This window comes from Peromyscus eremicus, chromosome 3, assembly GCF_949786415.1.
Source record: "Peromyscus eremicus chromosome 3, PerEre_H2_v1, whole genome shotgun sequence".
NCBI lineage: Eukaryota > Metazoa > Chordata > Mammalia > Rodentia > Cricetidae > Peromyscus > Peromyscus eremicus.
Window position 1 is genome coordinate 145980578 of NC_081418.1, and position 25636 is coordinate 146006213.

Below are 25636 nucleotides of genomic sequence, written 5' to 3' on the forward strand. Positions count from 1 at the left end.
AGACGTACTAGCTATTCTCCAGGGTGGACCAGCTTCTGCACTCTGGGAAATAAACCCAGGGCAGAGAGGAGAGCGTTGGAACCGGAAATCCCCCATGGCTATATGATCATGGTAACTCATATGTTTTCTGAGCTCATTTTCTTCTTATATATGTTGGGGCTACAAATATCTGCCTCCAAAGGCCTGTGAAGATTTAGTGAAATAATATCTTTGTGGAATGCGTACAGCAAGGCCTGCACATAACTGACACTTAATAAATGCTAATTTCTTTCCTTTCTCCTTTCAGTAACCTGATTTAAATGCTTCATTTGAGATTCATAGCTCGCCTACCTGAGTTAATTTTTAAAACACATTAATTTTCATGATACCTGAAGGAAATAATACCTAACAACTGTATTCTAACTTTGACTTTTCTATCATTTTTTCATAGTTATCTAATAAAAAGCTCAAATTATTATTTCCTTTAATTTACTGACAAGGAAACAGAGGCACAGAAGGGCTGAGCTGTGTGCCTAAAGTCAAATAAAGGAGCCAGAATCAATATTTGTTGAGTGAACAGATGAACTGAAATCGGCCTCAGCTCCACGCACAGCTCAACCCTGCTCTCTACATCTTCTGCATTTCCACTTCAATTTGCATTTCCAGTTCTTGGGAATTGTGGATAAAAATGAACTCAAGTTGCTGTTTCCAGGAAGGGACACCGTGTCTTTCAGAATTGTTCGAAAAATCACAAGGCATTGTTCACCTGAACAGGCGGGGAGAAGAGCCTGGATGGTATTTGACACAGCAGACTTTCTTGTAAGGGTGAGCTCATTCTTTTGAACAGCGTTGGGAGGGAAAACCCATCAAGATAGTGTGTTCTCTTGATGATTTCAATGAATTATCATGGAAATGAGTTTCAGAAGAGAGGTAATGCTTTGTGATAATAGCCCGATAATGCCATTAGCTATGAACTGTAATTGTAATAGCATTAGTCAAATGAATATATCTGATATTAATTTGAGTGTCAAATATTTCTGTAAGGTTCTTCTTGTTAATTAAACATCAGCCTGGGCATTATTAATTCACCATCTATCCAGTCTTTGCACACAGTAGGCACCCAATATGTATTTGTGGACTGAATTAATAAATCAGTCCTTAAGTGGAGTTACTAAAAATAACAAAATGTTAAAAATTCTAGTACTTTCATGGGTACAACAAGAACGTTTAAAGATTTATTTGTACTATTTTTAATTATGTGTCTATGTGTGGGTAAGTGCACATGAGTGCACACCATCAGACAACTAAGACTAGAGTTACAGCCAGGTGTGAGTAACCTGACTTCACCGTTGGGATTGAAACTTGGTCCTCTGCAAGAGCAGTGCATGCTCTTAACCATTCATCCATGTCCCCACTCCAGAAGTGTTTCTTTTGTCCAGCAGCTGCTTGTTTTTAAAGTCTTTCATTTGCAACTCAATTCAACTGAGAGTAGAGTCTACAAATTTTAAATTTTAGAAGAGAGACTTTCTCTTCTTCTTCAGCATATTTTAGAGGAAAAGTTATTTTCCTCCACATTAATTGGAGTGTGGAGGCCCTTTCATCCTGAGTCCGCTGTAGGAGGCTCACTGTGTGCTTCATAAAGAAAATAGGGTGGTGCCCCAAAGGAGGCGGCACACCCGCTTTCATTCATGCCTGGCTTCTCCACTCTCTTCTGAGCCTTCCTTCCAGAAGTCCAGCTCTGCGTGTTGGCCCCTGGCTGAGCCTCCATTCCATCTTCATCAATGCTTCAGCTCCATCATTCCCCACATTCCCTCCTTTTTCTGGCAACATGTTTCTTCTCTACCTCCACTGGGTGTGCTCATCATTCGAGTACACTCAAACATAGAATAAAAGTAGCTTGAGTCTGTACCTGAGGTTCCCTGATAAACTCAGACTTCTCGGTTGAGTTTTGGGACAGTGAGTCTTTTATTTTAAGGTAAGTATGTCTTCAGTATTGCACAGGTCATTCTTTGCATATTTATGTCTCCAGTAGTGTATGGGACATATTAAAATACTGAATAATTCATTCACTTTGTATCTGAAATTAAAATTTAACTGCATACACAGTATTTTGATTTGCTAAATTTGACAACTTCACCCACATCCCCTTCCAGATGCCACTTATCTCTCAAATCTTCTCAGTCCTAAATTCTTCAAAAGAGCCCCATTATTTCCTTGCTTACTTAGTTACTCTGCAGCCCCCTTCTGTCTAGTTCCCACTCCCGCTTCAACATGGAGATGGCTCCTATGGATGCTATGAGCTCCTTCTTCATCCTGTTTGCTTTCACAGTAGCATTTGATGCCCTAATACACTTGAAACAACTTCTTGGGTTTAGTGAAAAAAATGCACACATATATACACATGTACACATTCACTACATATGTATCTATACAATCCATACATGTACACATACATACTTAGGTGTGTGTATATCTATCTATACCATATATATAATATAATGTAATATAATATAATAATATAATATAATACACATCACACACACACACACACACACACACACACACACATATACACTGTACTCCCCCAAACACCCTGGTGAAGGCTATCTTTCTTCAGCTTTCTTCAGCAGACTTTCCTATCTCATCATCTTCTTGAACACTCAGATCTAAACTTTGAGCCCAGGGATTTTTTTTCTCTTCATTTTTAGTGTTCACACTTGGTAATTTCATTCAGTCTTATGGCTTCAAATGTTATTTTTGTGCCAAATATTTTTGTATTTCTCTACCTAGTCAAAGTCTTCCTTTTTTAAGCTTTGGGTGTTTCTATCTAGATGACTTTCCAGTATGGCAAACTTAATGTGTTAAGTGTCACAGCGTATTCTCCTTCCAAGTCTTTTTCATTTTGTAAACAGAATCTTTTCCTACCCAGAGCGTTCTTAGGCAGCTGGTGTTTCTGTAGTTCCACCTCCTCCCTCCTGCACCTACTGATTTTCAAAACCATCCCAAAGCTGTGTTGGTGTCACCTCTGAGGCAGAGCTATGTCATCTACATCTCCTTCCCTCCCTATTCCTCTGCTTCATTCATAACTTCATTTGCCTGTATTATTTTTGTGTCCTTCCTCCCTTTTTTCTCTCTTCCAAATCATACTATCCACAGAAACCTACCTTTAAATACCGGTAGAAAGCATCACTCACCCAGTATCTTTATGATTCACTGCAATGTCTTAATGACTCACTGTAAGTCAAAGGTCCCATATTATTTTACCCCTGTATAACTCCACAACGTAATGCCAGTCTCTTTGTTGCTGTGTATTTTTAGTTTACTAGCATTTTATGGGCTCCTTTCATACAACTAATGATTCTCTACTTCTAGGCCCTGTCATGGGAACTCTTTAGTAGGTCAGGGATAGGCTCACCATGTAGAAAACCACATGACCTTCTAGTCTTGGCTTCAGTATAATTTCCAGATACTTTTTGCACGAAGATGCTCGTGTCTCTGACTCTATCTCACTCTATACATTGGCCATGAAGAAAAGGTGTCATTCATGATATAAATCCATGAAGCCAAGAAGATCCCCAGGCACTGTTTTATGTCACCTTATTTAGAGCTGGGTCTGAGACAGAGGTAGACTATGAGAACAAAATTTTGCGTCATGGATGTTTTCTTTCCTAAAGAATTATTGAAACACTACAGCCAGCCACATCTAACATACACCTCACTGACCTGGAAGACATTGGAACCTCATTCAAATTATAGCAACCTTAACAACACAAGTCATTATCTTTGCGTATCTACACTGTGTGTGTATTACCTTGTAAGCCATTCTACTTTATTCCCTATAGTTCTTATAAAAGTCTTGGAAGAAAAGTTATTATAAAGCCATTGTAGAGGAATCGCTCAAGCTCAGAAAAAAATGAAAAACAAAACTTAAGGCTATGGAGATGGAGCGGATAAGAATTTGTTGTGCAAGTGTGAGGACCTGAGTTCAAATCCCAAGAACACACATAAAGTCTAGGCACTGCAGTGCTCGACTGTATCCCCAGTGCACCTGTGGGGTGATGGGACTTGGAGACAGAATTGCAGGAAGCTGGCATGGCAAACATAGTGTTAAACAACAAAGAGACCCTACCTCAAACAAGGTTGATGATAAGGACCAACCCTTCAGGTTGTCCTCTGACTTCTGCATACATGCACGCCCGCACACATACACATACACACATACACACACACACACACACACACACACACACACACATACATACACACACACACACATACACATACACACATATATACACACACACACACATACATACACATACACACACATATACACACACATACGCATGCACACACATACACACACACACACACCATGTCACAAAATTTAAAAAATAATAGGATATTATACACCCTTTTCCACATTTTGTGAGCCAATAGCAATGGTTAATAACTGCCTAAAGCCTAATGGGCAATTTGGGTTCTTTCTTGCTACTTTTATCAACTTAAATATTCCTGGGTAGTAAGACAGATTTTTTGGGGGGGCAAAGGTTGAGGATATAGGAAAAACTGTATCTGGGATTTATAACATGTCATATCAGGGGGACCCTGTACCTAATTTGACTGAGACGCATGAGCAGAGTTTACCTATAGAGGCTGCAGAGGGCCTGTCCACTCAGACATGGTGCTGACCACAGCTGGCTGAGGAGGGGGCAGTAGGGTACCATTTTCCCACCTCAAGGTCTATGACTCCATTATCTTAAAACACATACGTAATTAAAAGCCCAGTCATAGATGTGGACTGGAAGAAACACATTTAGAAAAAAGACACAGACCTATGAAATTCAGTTGACTACTTTTCCACACGGAGAAAGTATTTTCCCCTTTCAAGTTCCCTGTAACTGCAAATTCCTGTTTCAAGAGCAACTCTGTGATTCACGCTGACATGGCTGTCAGTGCCCTCAATTCCTGGAGATATTTAAATGAGAATTTTAAAAGATCTCATTTTTAATTTAAAATGGTCTTGATTTGAATTAAACAGCTAAATTCTTTGTACTTTTCCTTGAAACTGGAGTAGGTGAGACCGAGGGGACAGGGGACACAAAGCTTGACCCCTTCCCTCTGACCAATTTTCCCCTTTCCTTCAGGCATTTCCATCACCTGCAAGTCTGTAACTGAGATGTCATTTCTTCCTGAATTTCTATTTTGTTATTTTTGTCAAAAGGTGAGTTTGGAGTCACGAGTGTGAGGAAATTGATCTTGCTCCTAATGGGATGGAGTCGGCACAGGCGGTTTCACTGGCTTCTCGGCTGCCTTATATTAGCATCGCTACTTTTAGAGAAACCATTCCTGAAGTGATTAGTGTAGGAGGACGGGTTTAGTCTCGTGTCTTCTCCTTTAGAACGCTCCGAGTGAGCGATCCCAGAAGGATCAGATTTCTCACTTGTACTGAAAATGTCACTCTAACAGTTATCTCGTGCACAGTTGAGTTTTGAGAAATCCTTTGAATTTACCGCGTTCACACCATTTCTCTCTCACTGTGCTAAAAATGACTAATGTAGCTTGGAGCCAGTGAGACTGTGATAGCTGATTGCCAACCCCCATACACACACACACACACACACACACACACACACACACTGCTGACATGGATTCTTAAAGACTGAAAATACCATAAATGCTGCTTGGAACCCTGGAGGGGGGGGGTGTCAAGTACCTAAAACCCATTCTAAAGTTGGTTTTATTCTGGTCAATCCTGTTCCACAGTCATCTGGTCATGTGACTGACTTGGCGTACCTGATTTTCAGGAGACTGCACCGTTATAATGTGTGACAGTTTTATATTTAAAACTAAACCCTGGCATTGGAATTTTGAAAGGCTTTATTTAATTTTATCCTCTAATCATCTCTGGGGAAAATGAAAAGCATTGCCCCGTTTTTAATTAAGAGAAAATAGTCTTAGAGGGATAATGACTTACCCAAAGTGATGTTTGTAGTCAAAGGCCCATTCTCTTTAGGGGACACTAATTAGTCACTGAAAGCCAGCATAGGATCACAAGAACAGATCATTTAAATGAAACTCATTTCCTTTCTTGAATTATGTTCTAATGGGTAAGGGGGTTGTCACAAACACAGAAAAAGCCCACTCCCAGGAAAGCATGACAAAACCTCCTGTGATATCATTTAGGGAGGGAAGAGGAAGTATTTGGGCGGAATGAGAGTAATTAGGTGAACTGGGAACTGATTAGACCCACAAGGGGAGGATTAAGTTGGTTGTCATTAACTTGCCGTGAGGTCTGTGGGAATTTTCCATAGGACTCTATTTTCAGGTCTGTCCAATTCAACAACTGTGTCAATTACCTGGGAGAAGTCGAGGGGCTTGCTTACTGAACCTGCAGACAACACAAGAAAGATCAGCAATTCACTGGGTGACAGAATCAAGTTCCAAAAATGTCTATTTTTCAGCATGATGGGTTGACACTTATTAAGGAGAAGGATAACATCCTATATTTAATTAGGGAAAAACACCCGATGAGTGCAGCTTAATGCGGGAGCAACTGCCAAAACAAGGAGAGGGAGTTTTAGGTTTTAATTGACCACAAGCATGATGTCACTACTGAACAACTCAACACAATCTCCGTGCAGGGGGTGGAGATGAGAGGAAGGCAGACAGAGCAGGCCGATAAACAGCCTGTATGTGTCTATTTTGAGCAGTGTGCTTGGATTTGGAAGCCATGTTTGGAAGATGTTGACAAATGGTTGTTTAATGGATGCAGAGTGGCAGGGCAAGAGCAGGAACTGTGCGAATGAAGAGAAAGAAAGGCAGCTCCTCTACAAAACAAGGGGTTGAGACTGCAATTGTTATTGAGCAGTAGCTGTGGGTATTAATTACTTCGTTCTCAGAACAATACAACGTATTATTTATTATGATGATGATGGACGTGGACACAGAACATGAAGGGAGACTGTCTTGATTCAGACTAAGGTGGCCTGACCCAAGAATGTATAACACGCTATTTCTCTGCATATTTACCAACACGTATGGTAAGAAGTCAGGTTTATTCCATGCAATACACTTATCAACAGAAGGCAGTCAGAGTCCATTGCCAAGCAGAGACATTTTCTGTATGCTAAGGGGTGACTCAGCTTCTATTTCTGGCACAAGGTTAGATTCGATGTGATGTGAGGCACTATCCAAATGAAAGATTCTAGTTTCTTGAGATATGATTTGATGTTACTCAGTTTTATTATGAACAGAAAATAAGAGCCTTGAAAAGAAGAAAGTAAGTTAATTAATTGCCAGTTTAAATGGTGGTAACGTCAGTACATGTTTAGAATGTCTGACCTCACAATCCAATTTGGTAAGTGTCTTTGGTAACCTTTCTTTTAAGGTCATCAAAACTTTGCCCATTATATAAACTGTGTTTCTCTATTTTCTACTCTGTCTAGAATAGGATCAATATTACCTCATGTGGACACTGGCAGAGAGAGGTTACACAGTAAGAATTAAATATGTCTTTAGAAAGTCCTCATGCTTGGGCACTTCTACATTGCTTAGTATGTTAGATGATTTGGGCATGCTGGGGGAATCAGATCTCTTTCAGACACAAGCTGAAATGCCCAGAGCACTTTGTTATTTTTTTCTACCTTAATTATGCCATTAAAAAACAAAGATAATGCTATGACCTTCACCAAGTTTTATAATAAAGCTAACAATGAAAGTAAAAGCATCTACCCCAGCTAAGACTCCTAGCAATGGCAAATGTATAGCCTGAACTGGCCATTTCCTGTTGCCAGATTGGTGCCTAGCCCAATTGTCATTGGTGCCTACCCCAATGAAGAGAGGCTTCATCCAGTAACTGATGGAAACAGATGCAGCCCCGCAGCCAAACATTAGGCAGAGTTTGGGAAATCCAGAAAAGAGGGGTAGAAAAGATTGTAGGAGCCAGAGGGTGTTGTGGACTACTATTTTAAAATGTGTTACATTTGTTTATGCTGTGGAATATTTGTTTAATGATGCAAAGATGTGTTGCATTCTTTTATGTGGCATTTGTTTAACTCTGTGAAGCTGTGTTGCCTGTCTCAAACATCTGATTGGTCTAATAAAGAGTGGAATGGCCAATAGATAGGCAGGAGAGAGATAGGCAGGGCTGCCAGGCAGAGAGAATGCATAGAAGGAGAAAAAAGAAGATAGAGGAGCAAGAAAAGGAGAAGGAGAGGATGCCGGGGGTCAGCCACACAGCCACACAGCCAGACACAGAATAAGAAAGAAAGAAAAGATGTACAGAAACAGAGAAAAGCTCAAAGGCAAAAGGTAGGTGGAATAATTTAAATTAAGACAATCTGGCTAGAAACAAGCCAAGCTAAGGCCAGGCATATATAAGAAAGAATAAGTCTCTGTGTGTTTATTTGGGAGCTGGATGGCAGGCCTCCAAAAGAGAAAAGAGTAAACAAAACAAAACAAACAAAAAACCCCACAACTACAAGAGGGGTCTAGAACATCACAATAAAACTCACAGAATCAACTAACCTGGGCTCATAGGGGCTTGAAGAGACTGAACTGACAACCAGGGAGCCTGAACAGGACTGACCTAGGCCCTCTACATATATGTTACAGTTGTGTAGCTTGGTTCTCTTGTGGGACTCTTAACTGTGGAACAGGGGCTGCCTCCAACTCTCTTACTGGCTTTTGGGACCCTGCTCCTCACACTGGGTTGCCTTACCCAGCCTTAATACATCGGGAGGTGCTTAGTCTTATTGCAACTTGATATGCATGCCATGTTTTGTTGATACTCATGGGATACCTACCCTTTCTTAAACAGAAAAAGAAGATGAGTTAATTGGGGGTGTGGGAACAGAGGGGAATGGGCAGAGGGACTAGAAGGAGAGGAGGGAGAGAAAACGGCAGTCAGGATGTAATATATGAGAGAAGACTAAAATAAGTAAATAAATCTTTTAGAAATATATAAAAAAGTAAAATCTACTATGCAATGCAAATTATCAATGACAATTTTGATTGTCAATGAAATCTTTCTACAGAAAGGATGCAGTTTAATGTGCTAAGAGGCAGCCTATAAAGTGAGAGAGGATCTTTGGCAGCTACATATCTGACAGAAGATTGATATCCAGAATTTGCAAAGAATTAAAAAAAATAAACAAGAAAACAAATAATCCAATAAAAATGGACTAATGAAATAAACAGACAGTTTGCAAAGATGAACTCCAAGCAACTGAGAAACATAAGGAAGAAACATTTAACCTCACTAGCTACTGAAGAAGTATAAATATAAACTTTGTTGAGATTCAGAATATCAGTCACTGAGAACTAACAACACACACTGTAACTGAGGATGTGGGTGTCTCAGTCACTGTTCTGTTGCTGTGAATCGACACTCTGACCAAGCAACTCTTTTACAAGAAAGTATTTAATTGGGAACTTGCTGAAAGTTTCAGAGGTTTGGTCTATTTTCTTAGGGTTAGGGTTTCTATTGCTGTGAAGAGACACCATGCTTATAAAGGAAAACATTTAATTGGGGCTGGCTTATAGTTTCAGAGGTTTAGTTCATTGTCTTCTTGGCAGCCTTCAGGCAGACATAGTGCTGGAGAAGGAGCTGAAAGCTTTACATCTTGATTCACAGGCAACAGAAACAACTATGTGCTGCACTGGAAGTAGCTTGAGTGTATATGAGACCTCAAAGACTGCCTCCATAGTGACACACTTTCTCCAACAAGACCATACCACCCCAACGAGGCCATACCTCTTAATAGTGCCACTCCCTATGGGCCAACCACTCAAACACTTTTGAGGCTGTGAGGGCCATTCCTATTCAAACCACCATATCCAGTATTATCACGGTGGGAAGCATGGCGGCACACATGGTGCTGGAGCAGTAGCTAAGAGCTACATACTACTCTAAAGGCTGAGAGAGAGAGGATGGCCTGGTGTAGGCTTTTGAAACCTCAAAGCTCACCCCCAGGGACACCCTTTCTCCAACAAAGCCACACCTCCCAATATTTCTCAAACAGTGCCATTCTCTGATGACCAATCATTCAAATATATAAGCCAATGGGGGGCATTCTTATTCAAACCACCACAGTGGGAAACAGGAAATCCTGTACACTGCTAGTGGGAAGATAGATGAGTCTGCTCTCAATGGAAACCGGTATGGAAGTTTCTCAAAAACCTGAAAATAGATCAACCATGTGACCTAGCTCTATCACTCCCGAGTATTCACCCAAAGGACTCCAAATTAACATACGACAGAGACACTTGCACATCAATGTTTATTGCAGGCTCAGAACAGCCAAGTTATGTAAACAAGCTAGGTGTACAACAGGGGAATGGATGAAGAAAACGTGGTGTATGTACACAGCGGGATGCTTGCCAGCCATAAAGAAGAATGGAGTCATCTGCTGGGGATTGTTTGTGACTGAAGATTATCATATTAAGCAAATTAAGCTAATTAAGCAAACTTCTTGTGAATGCACAAAAGAGAAGGGGGAGGGGTAAGAAAAGGCAGGGATGGGAGTGTATATGTAATACACAATGTCTATTCAGGAGGTTTTCTTTTTTTTAATTAATACTACACACACACACACACACACACACACACACACACACAATATAAATGTTTGCGGGAACAACCATGTTGAAGATTTTGACAGCTCTGCTTCCTGGGAGACATTTTTGTCTCTACATTTCTTGAGAGAGTAGAGAATCTTTGTTTTTCATGGTGGGTGACTCATATCCTACATATTAATTTATGGTAACAGATGACTCTTGATGGGGGGGGGCAGGTGTTACAGTTTGTGTGAACGAAATGACTCAGAATGGAACTGACAAACCAAAAACATGAATCACAGACTTGGAGCCAAGTTTTAGATGTCCAAATTGGGGTGAAGGGAAGGAGAAAGGCGACGGTATCTAACAATGCTTTGGCCAACCTTGTCTGCCTAACAGAGCCCCAGTAAAAATGGTGAGAACTTGGTCTCATGAGTTTTGGAGCTGGGAGAATTCTTCATCTGATGATACACTGATGGGCTGGGCAGGTATTGAGTCCTTTTAAATAAAACATCTTCAGTTGTAGGGCATCTCAGGCTTGTACTTTGTGCTTCTCCTTATGGTACATTTGAATGCATCTTCTTTTATAATAAAGCAGTAATCAAAAAGGCTGAAGGTGGGGGCCTGTGAGAGGGCTCAGTGGGTAAAGGCACTCGCCACTAAGTCCAAGACTCAAGTTTGATTTTCAGAATCCACGTGGTAGAGAGAACTGACTCCTGCGGGCGTTCCTCTACCCATAACACTTATACTATGGCACACAACCTCATCCTCATACATATGCACAAATACAAAATAAATGCACAAGAAAACTTAAAGTACAGGCCTGAGGATGCAGTAGTTGGCAGAGGGCTTGCCTGGTGGACAATCCTGGGTTCAATCCACAGCAGTGCCTAAACTGGGTGTGGTGGTGGTGCCTGTCTGTCATCCCAGCACACAGGAGGCTGAGGCAGGCTTCTCCTAGCAAAAGGCAACAATAGTGTGGGTGCATCTGAGCTGTCATCAGCTCCTATGGAATTCAGCTCTCTGTTAAGGCAGTCTTTGGAGATGCTGCTCCATTAGGCTCCGTTTTCCTGGCCTGTGGAGACAGTTTTTCCCATTGCTCCTGTTCACTGAGCCCCCTTTGAGTAGTAGTAATTGAATGAATTTGGGTTCAGTGATAGCTGGCATCAAGTTGTGGCTGGTGGATAACATGCAAGAATTGGGAGGACAACTGAGGAAGGTTGATCTTGCTCTGGGCAAGACGCTTAAGACAGTAAGTCAGCTTCAATTTATGTAAGACACAAGCTGCTAATATTTAATAATATTTGACTTTGCAGTTCGTCTGGTGTGTATCATATGAGATTTGATTGTAGAAACGCTCTTTGTACATTTATCTGTATGTTTATTTATTCTGTGTCTCTCTTAGTGCTCCTATTCAGTCTGTCCCATTCTTACCTTGTGCCATGTGTGCTCCAAGGATGGCATTCAGATCGTCAGGATTGGCAGCAAGCCCCTTCACCCACTGAACCATCGTACTAGCCTTGTAGAAATCTTTTAAAGCCAACGAATTTCAGGATTATTTTCATTAAGCAATATGAAATGAGGAAACATGTTTAGCATGTGAAGTGTTTAGATGCAAGTTTAGGTGAGACTTCTTCAGGTCATTATAAAATGATGAAAGGAATACTTTATTATAGTTAAACTAGCCATCAGAGGTCAAACACTCTAAGTTCTGGAGCTAATGTTGCCAATTTGGATTTGAGTTCTCTGAGAATCACAATATTGCATACCATTCTGTGTGGCACAGGTCTTGAGACACAATGAGTGAGTGCCCCACACATGCTTTTGCTTAACTTTCTCAGATACTTGAAGGGAAGGTTTATCCTTGTCACCCAGTGGATTAAAATTGGCAGATTTTACCAAACCTGTTATGTTAACCATGTTAGTGCTTCCCCGGATCACTGGGAATCTCCTAGGGGTTTGGGGAGTGTTTATTTTGCTAGTCCTGGCACGACAATACCCCATACAGTGCCCAGAACACAGTGCGTTCTTGATAAGTACTTTTTGAACTTTGGGTTGAATTTGTCTCTGAGGGGCTATTTTCTTCATAGTTGGAAAGCAAGTAAACCAAAGCTGTTTGTTTAAGAGAATACAAATCATCCCTTCTTTATATTGTTTTAAGTGTACAACCATAAATATTTTTGAAAGTAGAGAATAAGTCTATAGTATTTTCTTTAAATTTTAAATAAAATTTAAGGTACAATGACATTTAAAAATAATATTTTAAGCTAGGTCAATTTAAAAATACAGTCAAAGGCATGTCCCTGTAGCCATTAATTATGACTTCCATGCTTCCTGCCTTTTCCACTCATAAGCCAACTTAAGATTATATTTTAACATTTGCATCTCAATTTTTCATATTTCTTATTTCTCTGTCCAAAATTTCTACTGGGAAAAATTTTCAGATCATTTGTTAGCTACCTTAGGATTTGTCTTTGATTGTATAGACAACATTTGGGGGCCAATCGAGAGCAAAGTAGGCCACAGGGTGCCCTGCAATCTTACATGTCTGCAGGTGCTAACTCTTCTGCATTGTCTTCAATAGCTACCAGCCATTATTGAACACAGCCTCATCACAAGACCTAATGCGAATATGATGACCAGTTCTCTTTGAAATGCACTTTCAAAAGACGGTCTACACTGTCTCATGGGAAGTGACATTCTGTAATTACCTCCTCCTATCAAAAGAAAAACAATTCCCAGAAATTAATGAATACAGCAAGAGTCTACTTCCTATCTTAATTCTATCTTAATTGCAAAAGTGGATCAATTAAAAAAAAAGACTATGCTTGCAAAGACCCTCTCTTATGGTTCTGTCTCCCAGCTCCCTAGTCATCAGTTCAATGTATATAAGCATATGATGAGTGAATTCTTACCTTCTGAGATGAGATAAACCAACTCCACCAGCAGCGCCCCTGAGAAACAGGCGAATCCATGGAACAGTGTCAAAATATTCATGGAAGTTCCTCTGAAGGTGCTTGGAATGAATCTGTGTATCACCATGGAGACTGGGAAAACAAGAAGAGGCCAGAATTTAGGACTTCACCTAAATCACTTGCATAAACCACAACCTGATGAAAGCTGATCATGCATCAAATTTAGCAATGAGCAAAATGTATGGGTTGGACTTTGTTAAAGTTAGTGCACAGGTAGACTATGATGCAATTTACAGATAACTTCAAGGAATAAAGTATGACAGCATGCAGCCTCAGACAGCTGCCAGGAGGAACTGATTGCTCGGCAGGCAATTGAGTGCTGTAATGTCTTCACCAAATTTCACCCATTTTTTAATATTTCTGATGCATTTGTATCAAAGTGCAAGCTGTTCGGGATATCACTTCTGTCATGAGAACTCTGCCTGTGGTTCCATGACCTATGGAAAACTTGAATTTATCATAGAAAATTTGCACAAGGATTTTGGAGTTAAACAAGAATGCTCTAAAATCTCACGACAATCGTTTATTGACCCTGTGACCATATGTGAGTTTATTAATCTAAGTCTCAACATCTTGCTGTTTGAAATGGGAATATTATCATTACTCACATACAGAGGGATACAGTGATACCTGATGTACTACCAATAAACTGCTAAGTTTAATGCTGATTTGCATGTATTAAGTAAGTCTAGCTACTTTTATTTATTTTTTCTTTTTAATATTTTTATTAACTCTGTGAGAATTTCATATAATGTATTTTGATCATATTCACCCTCAAGTTCTCCTCATAACTTCTTCCAGATCTAACCCACTTACTTAGCCACCCACCCCTGCAACATCCTAGCTTCTTCTTTTTGGTTTGTTTTTTAGTAACTCATGGACTCCAGTTTGTGTGACCCGCATCTCTGCATGTGGACCCACCAGGAACCACACCTTTAAAGAAGATTAAGGCTCCATCCCCTAGAAGCCATTCTCAGTTAGGGGTGGGGACTTAGATTCATGAATTCCTTCCCACTCAATGCGGTAATGTTGACGGGCTTGGTCTTGTGCAGGCAATCCCAGCTGCAGTGAATTCATGAGTGCAGTGGTCCTGTCATGTCTAGAAGACACTTTCCTTCTGGTCCTACCCAACTTCTGGCTCTTATAATCTTTCCACATCTGCTTCAGCAGCGGTCTCTGGAATGGGTGTGGTATAGATGTCTCCTTTGTGGCTGAGCAGATGACTGATTGCTGTTGTTCTCTTCACTTTGACTAACTGTGAGTTTTTGTGTTAAGGTTAGTCAATTTAGACAGTATTTATTCTGTCTGTGCAAGGCATTGTACAAAACCCTTTGTATACATTGCCCATGTTCTGGTTAGCCTAAATTGTCAACTTAGCACAGGCTAAAGTCATCTTAGAGGAGGAGCCTCAACCGAAGAATTCCCTAAAGCAGATTGGTGGGTGGGAAACACTTGATTATTAATTGTTATAGAAGGACTCGGCACACTGTGGGTGGGACCATCCCTAACAGGTGGTTCTAGGCTGTGTAAGAAAGCTGACAAGCATAAGCTCATAAGGAATGAGCTGGCTGACAACATTCCTCTCTGGTTCCTCTCCTTTTACTTTCTTGCCTTGAGTTATTGCTCTGATTGCCCTCAAGATGGACTGTAAACCAAAAGGTATCTTTTTATCCCCAAAGTTAGTTTTGGTCAGAGTGTTTCATCACAGCAACTGAAAGGAAACTAGAATACCCCATTAAAGGGGAGGTATTCAGAAAGAGGGAATAGTTTAAGCACTGGCCATCTGAAACAATTAACTCTTTTTTCCCTGGTCATGATGGTGGCAACGAGGTGAGATACAGCCATGAAGAAACTTGAAAAATTAGCTAGAAGTAATCTTTTCTGAAATTAGAAATGGATTAGAGTAAGTATACGGGATTATGTTTATGTCACACTAGCATAGCTATATTAAACTATTCTTGTTAAAACATTTGATATTTATTGTAGAATGGTATCTGAGAGTTGCTTCAAAATTACATCCCAGAGGGGGAGAAGAATGGAAATGAGACCAGATATGACACATTTTACCCTGAATTACACTTGGCTGCCGCTGAAAAATGGATGCATGGAGTTCATCTCACTAATGTCTATTGTTTTTATTTAGCAAATAAATAAGTACATAAAATACCATGAACCATTTTAATTCTGAGTGGTTGAATTATTTCGTTTCTAATTTTCTTCTTCTTTTGTGCTTTGAAAAATTTCCACAATGAGATTGTAAATTAATATGAAGATTCATTTTTAAAAAGAAAAGATAATAGAAAACAGATGAACTTGAAACATTAAACATTTCCTTGTCTTTTCTATAAGAATAAAGAAATGTTTTTATTGCCTCTCTTGCTTCTTGGGAATTGGTCACACTCAGCTTACTTGTATTTCTCCTAGAAAACCTCTGCATCTGTCCATATAGTCCCCCAACTCCGTTATTATCATTAATGTGAATGTGTGGTCGCAGGGGCCATAGCGTTTGTGTGGAGGTCAGAGGACAGCTTTCTGGGGTCAGTTCTTTCCTTCTACCCCAGAACCCCAAAGACTGAACTCTGGTCATCAGGCTTGAGGACAAGCACGTTCATCGCAGAGCCGTCTCGCCAGCTCTCGTCCAGCACTGTGGTGTCTTAAAGGAAAATGACCCTCCCAAAGGAGTGGCACTATTAGGAGGTGTGGCTTTGTTGGAGTGAATGTGGCCTTGTTGGAGGAAGTGTGTCACTGTGGAGGCAGGCTCTGAATTCTCATATATGCTCGAGTCACACTCAGTGTCTCAGTTCACTTCCTGTTGCCTTTGGATCAAGATGTAGAATTCTCCAGCACTATGTCTGCCTGCACACCACCATACTCCCAGGTGCCATGTTCCCTGCCATGATGATAATGGACTAAACCTCTGAAACTGTAAGCCAGCCACCTCAATGAAATGTTTTCCTTTATAAGAATTGCTGTGGTCATGGTGTCTCTTCACAGCAACAGAAACTCTAACTATAAATTACTTACTTTAAATGACAAGTGCTTTAAATGAACTTACTAATACACAATACAAATACATATTAATGCTCTTTCCTATAACTGTACAACATTTCTGGTTTATATTTCAGTGTGTCTTCCACTTGTTTTTACTTCAGGGCATCCCTGTCTATGCTCCAGGAAAGCTGCTGAGAGCAGGGCTGGAGATGGGTAGAGGTGTTCTTTCCTTCTCTGATTTTAGACTCTGGAAGGGCTGACAGAGGAGTGCACAGTGCTACACAGGCTCTCAGCTGAATAAACACTGGCTGTGTGTGAGGACAATGACAGCAGTAAATAACATACTGCAAAGAAAAGCATCTAATGTTGGTGGCCAGGTTCTACAGCTCTTCTGCATAGTAGAAATCTCCAACAGAATCCCGAGGTCAAGCCTCCCAGTACTTTCAGGAAGGTTCACATGCATGTATGAGGCTCTGGGAAGAATTGATTCCAGTTACAATGGATTTGACTTATGAGTCCTGCTCACCATAAACACAGTAAGACAAATAATGGACAGGAAGACTAAGTGGGCTGATTCCTTTCCCTGGGAAGAAGCACAATGCATGAGACCATGATTACTCTGCTCCTTAATTATTAATCCCATGCTTTTCTCTTGCTAGAACTTCTGGTGCAGTGTATAATTCATGAATACACTTTGCCAGCTATCTGCCTGCTGGTTAATCTTTCTTTGGTGTCATTTTAGTCATTTTTTGAAAGCCTCCAGTTCCCTTTTATAGGACTTAGCTTTTCAAGCCTTCAGATCTCCAAATCTCGGGTGCCTAATTGCATGTTCTGATCTTGTTCAACTTTAGTGATCATCAACTTGTGCATTCAGGTTCCAAGATGCTTCCTGTAGCCCATTATGGTGCAGATATTACCAACAAGTCAGTCACTACTCTAAAATAACCACTATACTATGGAGACTCAGCACAAAAAAAAAATTCAAAGTGTCTCTGAAAACTGGTCTTCTTGCCAACGAGAGCTGAAAACGTGCCCCCCGAGAGCAGCAGGCTACGGTTTGTGAGGATGCCATTTGCAGCATGTGCCGAGTCTGTAGCATATGGAGACATAACCACCTTCCTAAGGCACCTGTGATGGGGAATTCATTGCTGGAATTCTTTTTCACTCCAGTTGTTCTTGAACAGTTGAAAATGCGTTTGTTATGTTTGACGAGAAGCAGTTTAGAACACGGAAAGGAGCATAATCCCAGAAATGGAGCTTCCACCATTGGACCTGGAGAGCACCGTTCTGTCCTATCCCTGAAGACATCAGCCTGGAATCTCATGATATCACATTATCCACTACTTCTCTTGTATATTGTCACCTGCTGATCATGTTCACTATTCTCAAAACTAACAAATTCTTCTCACCCTCTCAGTCTGCAGAGTCACTCGGGTTAGCTTTGTGCACCTTTAATATCGTATAGCCCATCCTTATATTCAACCAAGTCTTGGTTTCTCTGTCCATTTACCTCTGATGTCTTCCATGCTACCTTAATTTTCAATCCATTTACACCTGTAGTCACTATATCTTTTACCCACCTAGGGATAAGGCAGCTGTGGTGGGAAAGTGACCAGGCCAGAACCCTTGTGCATGAAGTCATACTAGAGCATGGCCATACCCTGCATTATACATTGTCTACAGCTTGGTTTGTACCACAGTGCCATAGTTAAGCAACCAAAATAGAGACGGAACTACACAGTCTATCTCTTATTGGCCGCTTTGTAAAACTAACCTTGGCCTGACTTAGTAAGTGGCTCTCTCTGTGCTCTGATTGCCTCTGTGTCCCCCTCTCACCTTCTGTCTTTACTACTTTGTTTCTACCTCTTGACACCTACAAAGCTGTAAGTTGCCCAAAGACACAGTTTTGATGTATTTTCGTCTTGACTTTTTCTTGTGTTTTTGTTATTGGGGGTAAGTCCAAAGCTTCGAGGTCTATAAATAGCTGGATAAGATACTGCTGCAATTAAGCCTGGTTTGAAAGTCTTTGTTTCCCCACTTGGAGTGGTAGCACATCTCCAGTGTACCACATGTCATTGTAGGGCAGAAGACATCCCCAGATATCTTTGGAGTGAGCCACTATGTCTCCTTGTCCACTGTCGTCAAGGTAGGACATAAAATAGTTGATTTTCCTCATTCATGCATTTTTTTTGTGTGTGTAGTTTTGGTGCCTGTCCTGGATCTCACTCTGTAGGCCAGGCTGGCCTCGAACTCACAGAGATCTGCTTGGCTCTGCCTCCCAAGTGCCGGGATTAAAGGCGTGCACTACCACAGCCCGGCTCATTCATGTGTTTACTCAATTAAGAACACATTTGTTTATAGCATAGTGTGTATATACACATTTATGGAAGACTGAACTCAGAGGACTATGAGGATAAACTGCAGGCACAAAAGCTCTTGCTTTAGAGAACATGTATTCTTCTGCCAAGAGGCAGACAGTATAGAAGGCAATTCAAGATTTTTGTAAATGTTATTTAAAAAAAAAAAGGAGTGTGTATGTGTGAGGTGGAGTAGGAGGAGGGAGGTTGTTATAGAGACAGGATGGGAAGTAACAAATAAGAGTAATAAGATGAGTGGATGACTTTTGAGAAAACTCAGTGAAAAGAAGCCACCATTTCAAAACGAAGGAAAAGGTACTATGAACACCAAGTCAGTGCACAGGCCTTGGAAACGGGATCACACTGGATGACCTAGAAACACGCAGACTTGTAGTGAGGGGTGAAGGGTCAGGACATTATAACATTTGGTGGGGACACGACACCGATGCCAAGTCAGGGCAAGGGGAGTGAGACTGCTTACCACTATGTCTACTGGGAAATGGTTAGCCCAGGATGCTGGGATTGATGTCTAGGAAAGGCTACCATAGCTGCTCTCAAAAGAATGGACTTGGAGCCAGAGAGATGGCTCAGTGGTTAAGGACACTGGCTGCTCTTCCAGAGGAACTGGGTAGAATTCTAGTACCCACGTGGCAGCTCACAACAGTTTTTAAGTCCAAGGAGATCTGATTCTCATGCCCTCTTCTGGCTTCCAGGGACACCAGATACATACAATGCCCAGACATACACGAAGGCAGACAATCATGCACATAAAATAAAATAACAATAATTTAAAGAAATTAAAAAGGGAGAGAAAGAATGGGCTAATGTGGCAGGAGAAGGAGGGGGTATAAGTTCAGAGACTCTGGATGAAACAGGTGTGGCCAGAGCAAGGTCACGTTTCCAAGCATTCTAATTCTTGCTGTTGGGTTGCAGGCAACATGTAAGGAAGGAATAGAGAGGGATCCTAGGTGGCTCGTGGGAGAAAGGCAGTTCTACTCACTTCATTAGGTGTTTAATTTGTCTGTGACTCACAGAGCTGTGCTGAGTCTCGAGTATGGCACTACTAATTTCATGCAAACAGCAGTGAGGAATTTAAACTCATGCAATGCTGTTGATTGCAAAGCACTGTCTATGCACAAAACAGTCGGCATTTTGCTTTGCACAAAATACTTTCCTCGGTTCTTGGGATAACTCCTCTAGATGATGAGAGAAGCCCAGCGTTGCTTGGCACTGGTAGTCAGTGGCAGAACAGGGTGTGAACTCAGGTCAGTCCAAGTTTAAGATCAGAAAGCTGAATGGTCATGCTGCACTGCTTCCCTGGTATTACTTGATTTTACAGATCAACATTGCCATTCAAGCTTTACACCAGTTGGTTTTCAAAGAATGACCTCCCATTCCCATTCCCCCTAATGCTACGATATAAGAATAATGATTATTCTTTCTATTTTTTATTTTATTTTATTTTATTTATTTTATTTTTTTTAATTTTTATTTTGCAATACAATTCAGTTCTACATATCAGCCACAGATTCCCTTGTTCTTCCCCCTCCCGCCCCCCTCACCTTCCCCCCAGTCTGCCCCCCATTCCAATCTCCTCCAGGGCAAAGCCTTCCCCACAGACTGAGATCAACCTGGTGGACTCAGTCCAGGTAGGTCCAGTCCCCTCCTCCCAGGCCGAGCCAAGGGACCCTGCATAGGCCCCAGGTTTCAAACAGCCAACTCATGCAATGAGCACAGGACCCGGTGCCACTGCCTGGATGCCTCCCAAACAGATCAGGCCAATCAACTGTCTCACCCACTCAGAGGGCCTGATCCAGTTGGTGACCCCTCAGCCATTGGTTCATATTTCATGTGTTTCGGTTCATTTGGCTATTTGTCTCTGTGCTTTATCCAACCTTGGTCTCAACAATTCTCGCTCATGTGGGAGATCCCAGCTGGATCAACAACAGAGAGGGCGAACAAGGAATAGGAGACCATGGTAAATGAAGACCACATGAGAATAGGAAGAAACAAAGTGCTAGAGAGGCCCACAGAAATCCACAAAGATACCCCCACAACAGACTGCTGGCAATGGTCGAGAGACAGTCTGAACTGACCTACTCTGGTGATGGGATGGCCAAACACCCTAATTGTCATGCTAGAAACCTCATCCAACTACTGAGGGATCTGGATGCAGAGATCCATGACTAGGCCCCGGGTGGATCTCTGGGAGTCCAATTAGCGAGAATGAGGAGGGTTTATATGAGCGAGAATTCTTTCTATTTTTAAGGTCAGAAAGTTAAAGCTTAGAGATTAAATGAGTCCCAAAGACCCTCATGTAGCAAGTAGAAGGCTGGGCATGGAACCAAAGTCTCTGGTCTCTGATCTACAGACTCTATTGTAGATAAAAGCTTACTTAGTGGAACTCAGTTTCCTGATAGGTATTCTAAAAGGTTAGATTAGTGATTACATTACATGAGCCACTGTTTTTAATAGTTCATGGTTTTAATGACCTCTTTGGCTTCTAAATGTTGAAATCACTTTGCTCAGAAGGTTAGGAATTTCTACCATGTAATCATTCTTCTACAGGAAACCCAAAGAATTTTACCTGTTTTCAAGAAGTTCCTACAAACAACAACGGGCCGATCACAAATGCCACTGTGGCAGCATTTGTTCACACTTCTTATTTACTCTTTGCTGTAATACACAGTGGCCTTCCCATCACAGAATCTAGTAACTGATTCATATAAAACATATAAATGACATGTTTTAACAGAACAAGAAGAAATGTGAATATGTTTGTGACTATCATTAGAAAAATTCCATTAATTTATTTCAACTTTTTAAATTAATTTCTCCAGTTTTATATATGTGCACATTGTATGTGTGGACACAAATTTATTAAATATAGACATAAAGAAGTTTGAAATAACTCAGACTATAATAGACTCATTAGAGATTTTAGACACAAATGAAATGAGAATTTTCATTTAAGATGATTATGCAAAAGTTGTGGAAAAGAGGGGACATTGGATATATACACAGTTAAAGGGACTGGAGGGTTCAACGGTTAACAGCACTAGCTGTTTTTCTAGAAGACCCAGGTTAGATTCCCGCACCCACATTGTGGCTCACAGCCATTTCTAACTCCAGTTCTAGGGGATCAGATACTCTCTTCTGGTCTCCAAAGGCACTGCATGCACAATACATGCAGGCAAAATACTCATACATGGAAAATAGCAATAAATACATATTTTTTTAGTTAATCATGTAAAATATTCTCACTAAAGTGTGTAATATGGGTTGAGTTAAGTGTAGTCACATTTCAGGTAACCATGAGGAGGGTTAAAACCCAAGATATGCTTGCTAGGTTATTTTGATAAGTGTGCATATACACAAACACACACATGAAAACATTGCAGGAAGTTCTCGAAATTTCGTGGTAAAGTATAAAGTGGCTAGTCTAATCAATATAAGCAATCGAGATAATCTAGAAAATTCTGATATTTAATAAACATAATTTGAACATGTCTTATGAAATACTGGTGATTACACTTAATCTAGGGTAATTTAATTTGAAGACATTGAGTTATTAGGTAAATTGCATCAAATTTTCATCTCATTTGCATGTTTATATACTCTGTAAGTCCATGCCCCACTTTTGGGAGGGTATGGGTGTGAGTGCCTCTGAGTCAGAGGGAGGGAAGTCAGAGGGTGGAGGACAGACGTTAACTCAGTATGCTGCAGTACATTGTCTTCCAGGTTTATTTCTGCCCATTTCTGTCTGACCAAATGGTCTTGGCTCTAATCAGGTTAGCGAGTCCCTTTATCTATACCCTAATAGAGTTAACAGTTGGTTATAGATAGCCGAGTGAGGAAAATCGAGACGTTGTTTCAAATGAGGGCGAAAACAGGCTTGCTAGAAGCATCGCTGGGTGTGCAGGCCATGGGGGCACGCTCCTCTCAAAGCACTCACAGCATTACTCACCTGCTGGGTTGACCAGGGCTTCAGACACTCCAAGCAACACATACTGAGGAACCAGAGAGCCATAGGCCAGGGAGGAAACAGAGAAACCTTTGCCTGGAGGAGACTGCTCCTGGGTGAGTTTTCTGTGTATTTCTAGGAAGCCAGCTATTGCCACAGACAAGACGGCACAACCGTTACCAGCAACTGCAGGAGAAAACACAAGGAAAAGAGAGCTGGGAAGCATGCTAACAAGCCTCGAGGTTCCTTATTCCTTGACTTGGGGGATGCTTCTGGAACATCCTTCTGATGCACAGAGAGCAGACACCCCTGCCCTTTTCCTTCTGTTTGTTCGTCTTATCCAGCTCCATCATGATAGTTTTTGTTTTATCTTATCATGCTTTTTTTGTTTTATTTTTTTATTTTTTCTGGAGCTGAGAACTGAAACCATTATTTTTTTATTATCCCTTTGAAGCCTGTTTGTTTTCTAATGAGAATCAGAAACTGAGTATATCCAGATGGGAGAGGAGATGGAGAGAAACTGGGAGGAACAGAGGGAGGGGAACCATAATCAGGAAATACTATGTGAGAAAAAAATCTACCTTCAATAAGAGGTAAAAAAGGAAGATATAATAGATTTTTTTCATGATTGAAAGATTTTACACAGATCAACTTCACAATGGTTGAAAGGTTGTTTACCAACATGTAATAACGTAGTTTTAACATCTTAGAAAGATTTCCTCATTAGGAAGACAAGTCATAAAACCAGAATGAGCGTCAAGTTGATTTCTTAGGATTTCTCATTGTAATTTGCATCCTGAAGACACAGTTTACTGGTGGTAGAATATTTGCTTAGTGTGTGTGAGGTCCTGGTTCAACCCCACCACAGAAAGGTACCTAATTTAGAATTTGACTTCTAGGAGTGTCTTCTAAGATGCCTTTCATGTTATGTAACTAGACAAAGACTACACACACTTGGAGCATTGACATCACTTGGTCTATGACCATCCCATCCCATCTCATCTGACCTCTTCTCCTTTCAGAGGTCAAGCAGGGGTTGTTAGTGCTTGGATGAGAGACCATCAAGTGATGGTCTGTAGGTCAGAAGGTTTACAATCTGTCTGAGAAAGTTTATAATATGTCTGCTAATTTTTTAGACTAGGGTCTGTGGTTTGGGTTTTCTATAAATGGTCAGTAATAAATACAGTTCCTGTAGGCAAAAGGAAAAAGGTAAAAAAGAAAATACAAGTATGTGTGTAACAATAGGAATTATTTTAACCAGCTTTTAATGATTCACATTCAAAATGACAATCTGTGAGGGAGTTGTGTAATTTCACTCAGCTGGGGCTCAAAGTTAACATTTCTTATGATTAAATAACTTGAAACATTTATCTGTGCAAGTATCTCATAGTTTATACATCCACAGACATATCTGGGACCAGATTTAGTCCAGAGCTATAGTGAGGCATTTGTTTAGTAACCAGCATTTGCTGTTTGTTTTTAATTTTATTTTTGGCTTGATAACAAACTGGCTTTTTTCTGGGCCACTGCTACCATTTGACACGTCTTCATGGACTCTTCCACAGCTGTCCTGGGCCCCTTCTGTTCTTGACATTCCCCTGTGTGACCAGCCAGCACTGTCGCTGTCATTGGGAACTTGTTAGCTGTGGAGACTCTCAGGCATACACCCAGCAACAGAATCAGAACTTGCACTAAACTACATCTTCAGATGGTTCTTATCCATGTCAAACTCTGAGAAGCTCTGCATTATCATAGAATATTCAACCTGATCTAGCTCAATCCAACCAAAAGTTCATCCAACCTAATCTAGCTCAATACCAAGGGTCCTTCTCCACACAAATTCGGACAAAGCACACATTTAATTAATTGTTTCAAAAGGTCCTCTTACATTGCTGAAACCAACACCTGCAATAGGATCATTTACAAAGAACAAGGATTTATTTTCTCAGTTTTACAGGTTGGGAAGTCCATGATCAGGGCTCAGCAACTTCACTTGCTTGGTGCAGGCTGACGTTTGGTCTATGTTGGCGCCTCCAAAGAAGATGAATGCTGTGACCTCACAGAGTGGAGTCAGAGGGCAAAAAGAACATACTTTTTCCATCAAGCCCTTTTTGAAGAGCATGGAATCCCATTCATGGCCAGGCACCTCTTGCAGTCCAAACATCCCACTACTGTCCCATTGGACATTAAATTTCAATGTGACTTTCAGAGAAGATGAGATCATTTAAATTATAGCACACATTACTTAGATGATCTGGGACAGAGTTTATTGTATAAGAAGGATCTAAATGCCTGTGTTTGCTACTACAACCTTAGGCCAGTGAAATTGATTCCAATCTAAATTTAATCTACTCCATTAAAACAATTTAACTGAGGTGAGATCACAGCATACCCAAAGCAGAGTGCCATTGATCAGAATGCACAAATTTTAAGTTCCTGTAGATCTGTACTAATAAGATAGATCACAATGGTTCCAGAGGAGATATCAAATAATATATGCTTTAATATTGGCTCTATGACTGCAGACAAGCCAGTAAGAGTCCCAAAGCTCTCATAATTTATATTATTATACTCTATGTAGTACTTTTCAAAATTAGAGCACAACGAAATAAGAGAAATTGGACTTTGTTCTAGAATTAACCCTTCCTTTACTGTTATATAATAATAAGTATAAAGTATATAATAAGGTAAGCTTATCCATTAGGATGACTATAGACTTTTCATGGATAGTTTGATGTATGGAGTCCAGTGTGTCAGTGTCCTACCATTGCTATAAACTTCTCTTGAGGGGTTAGGATATTTTCCTTGGA

At 40.7% G+C, this 25636-nt stretch overlaps 1 protein-coding gene across 1 annotated transcript in view; it reads right to left on the minus strand.

Annotated features, from left to right (window-relative positions):
• Slc15a5 (solute carrier family 15 member 5) overlaps window positions 1-25636 on the minus strand; it is a 100791-nt gene that overhangs the window by 26167 nt on the left and 48988 nt on the right. Inside the window, exons 6-7 of the mRNA XM_059256983.1 lie at window positions 22830-23012; window positions 13455-13586 (exon numbers count right to left, since the gene is read on the minus strand). Coding sequence (XP_059112966.1) covers window positions 13455-13586; window positions 22830-23012 — 315 coding nt within the window. The remainder of the gene's footprint in view (window positions 1-13454; window positions 13587-22829; window positions 23013-25636) is intronic.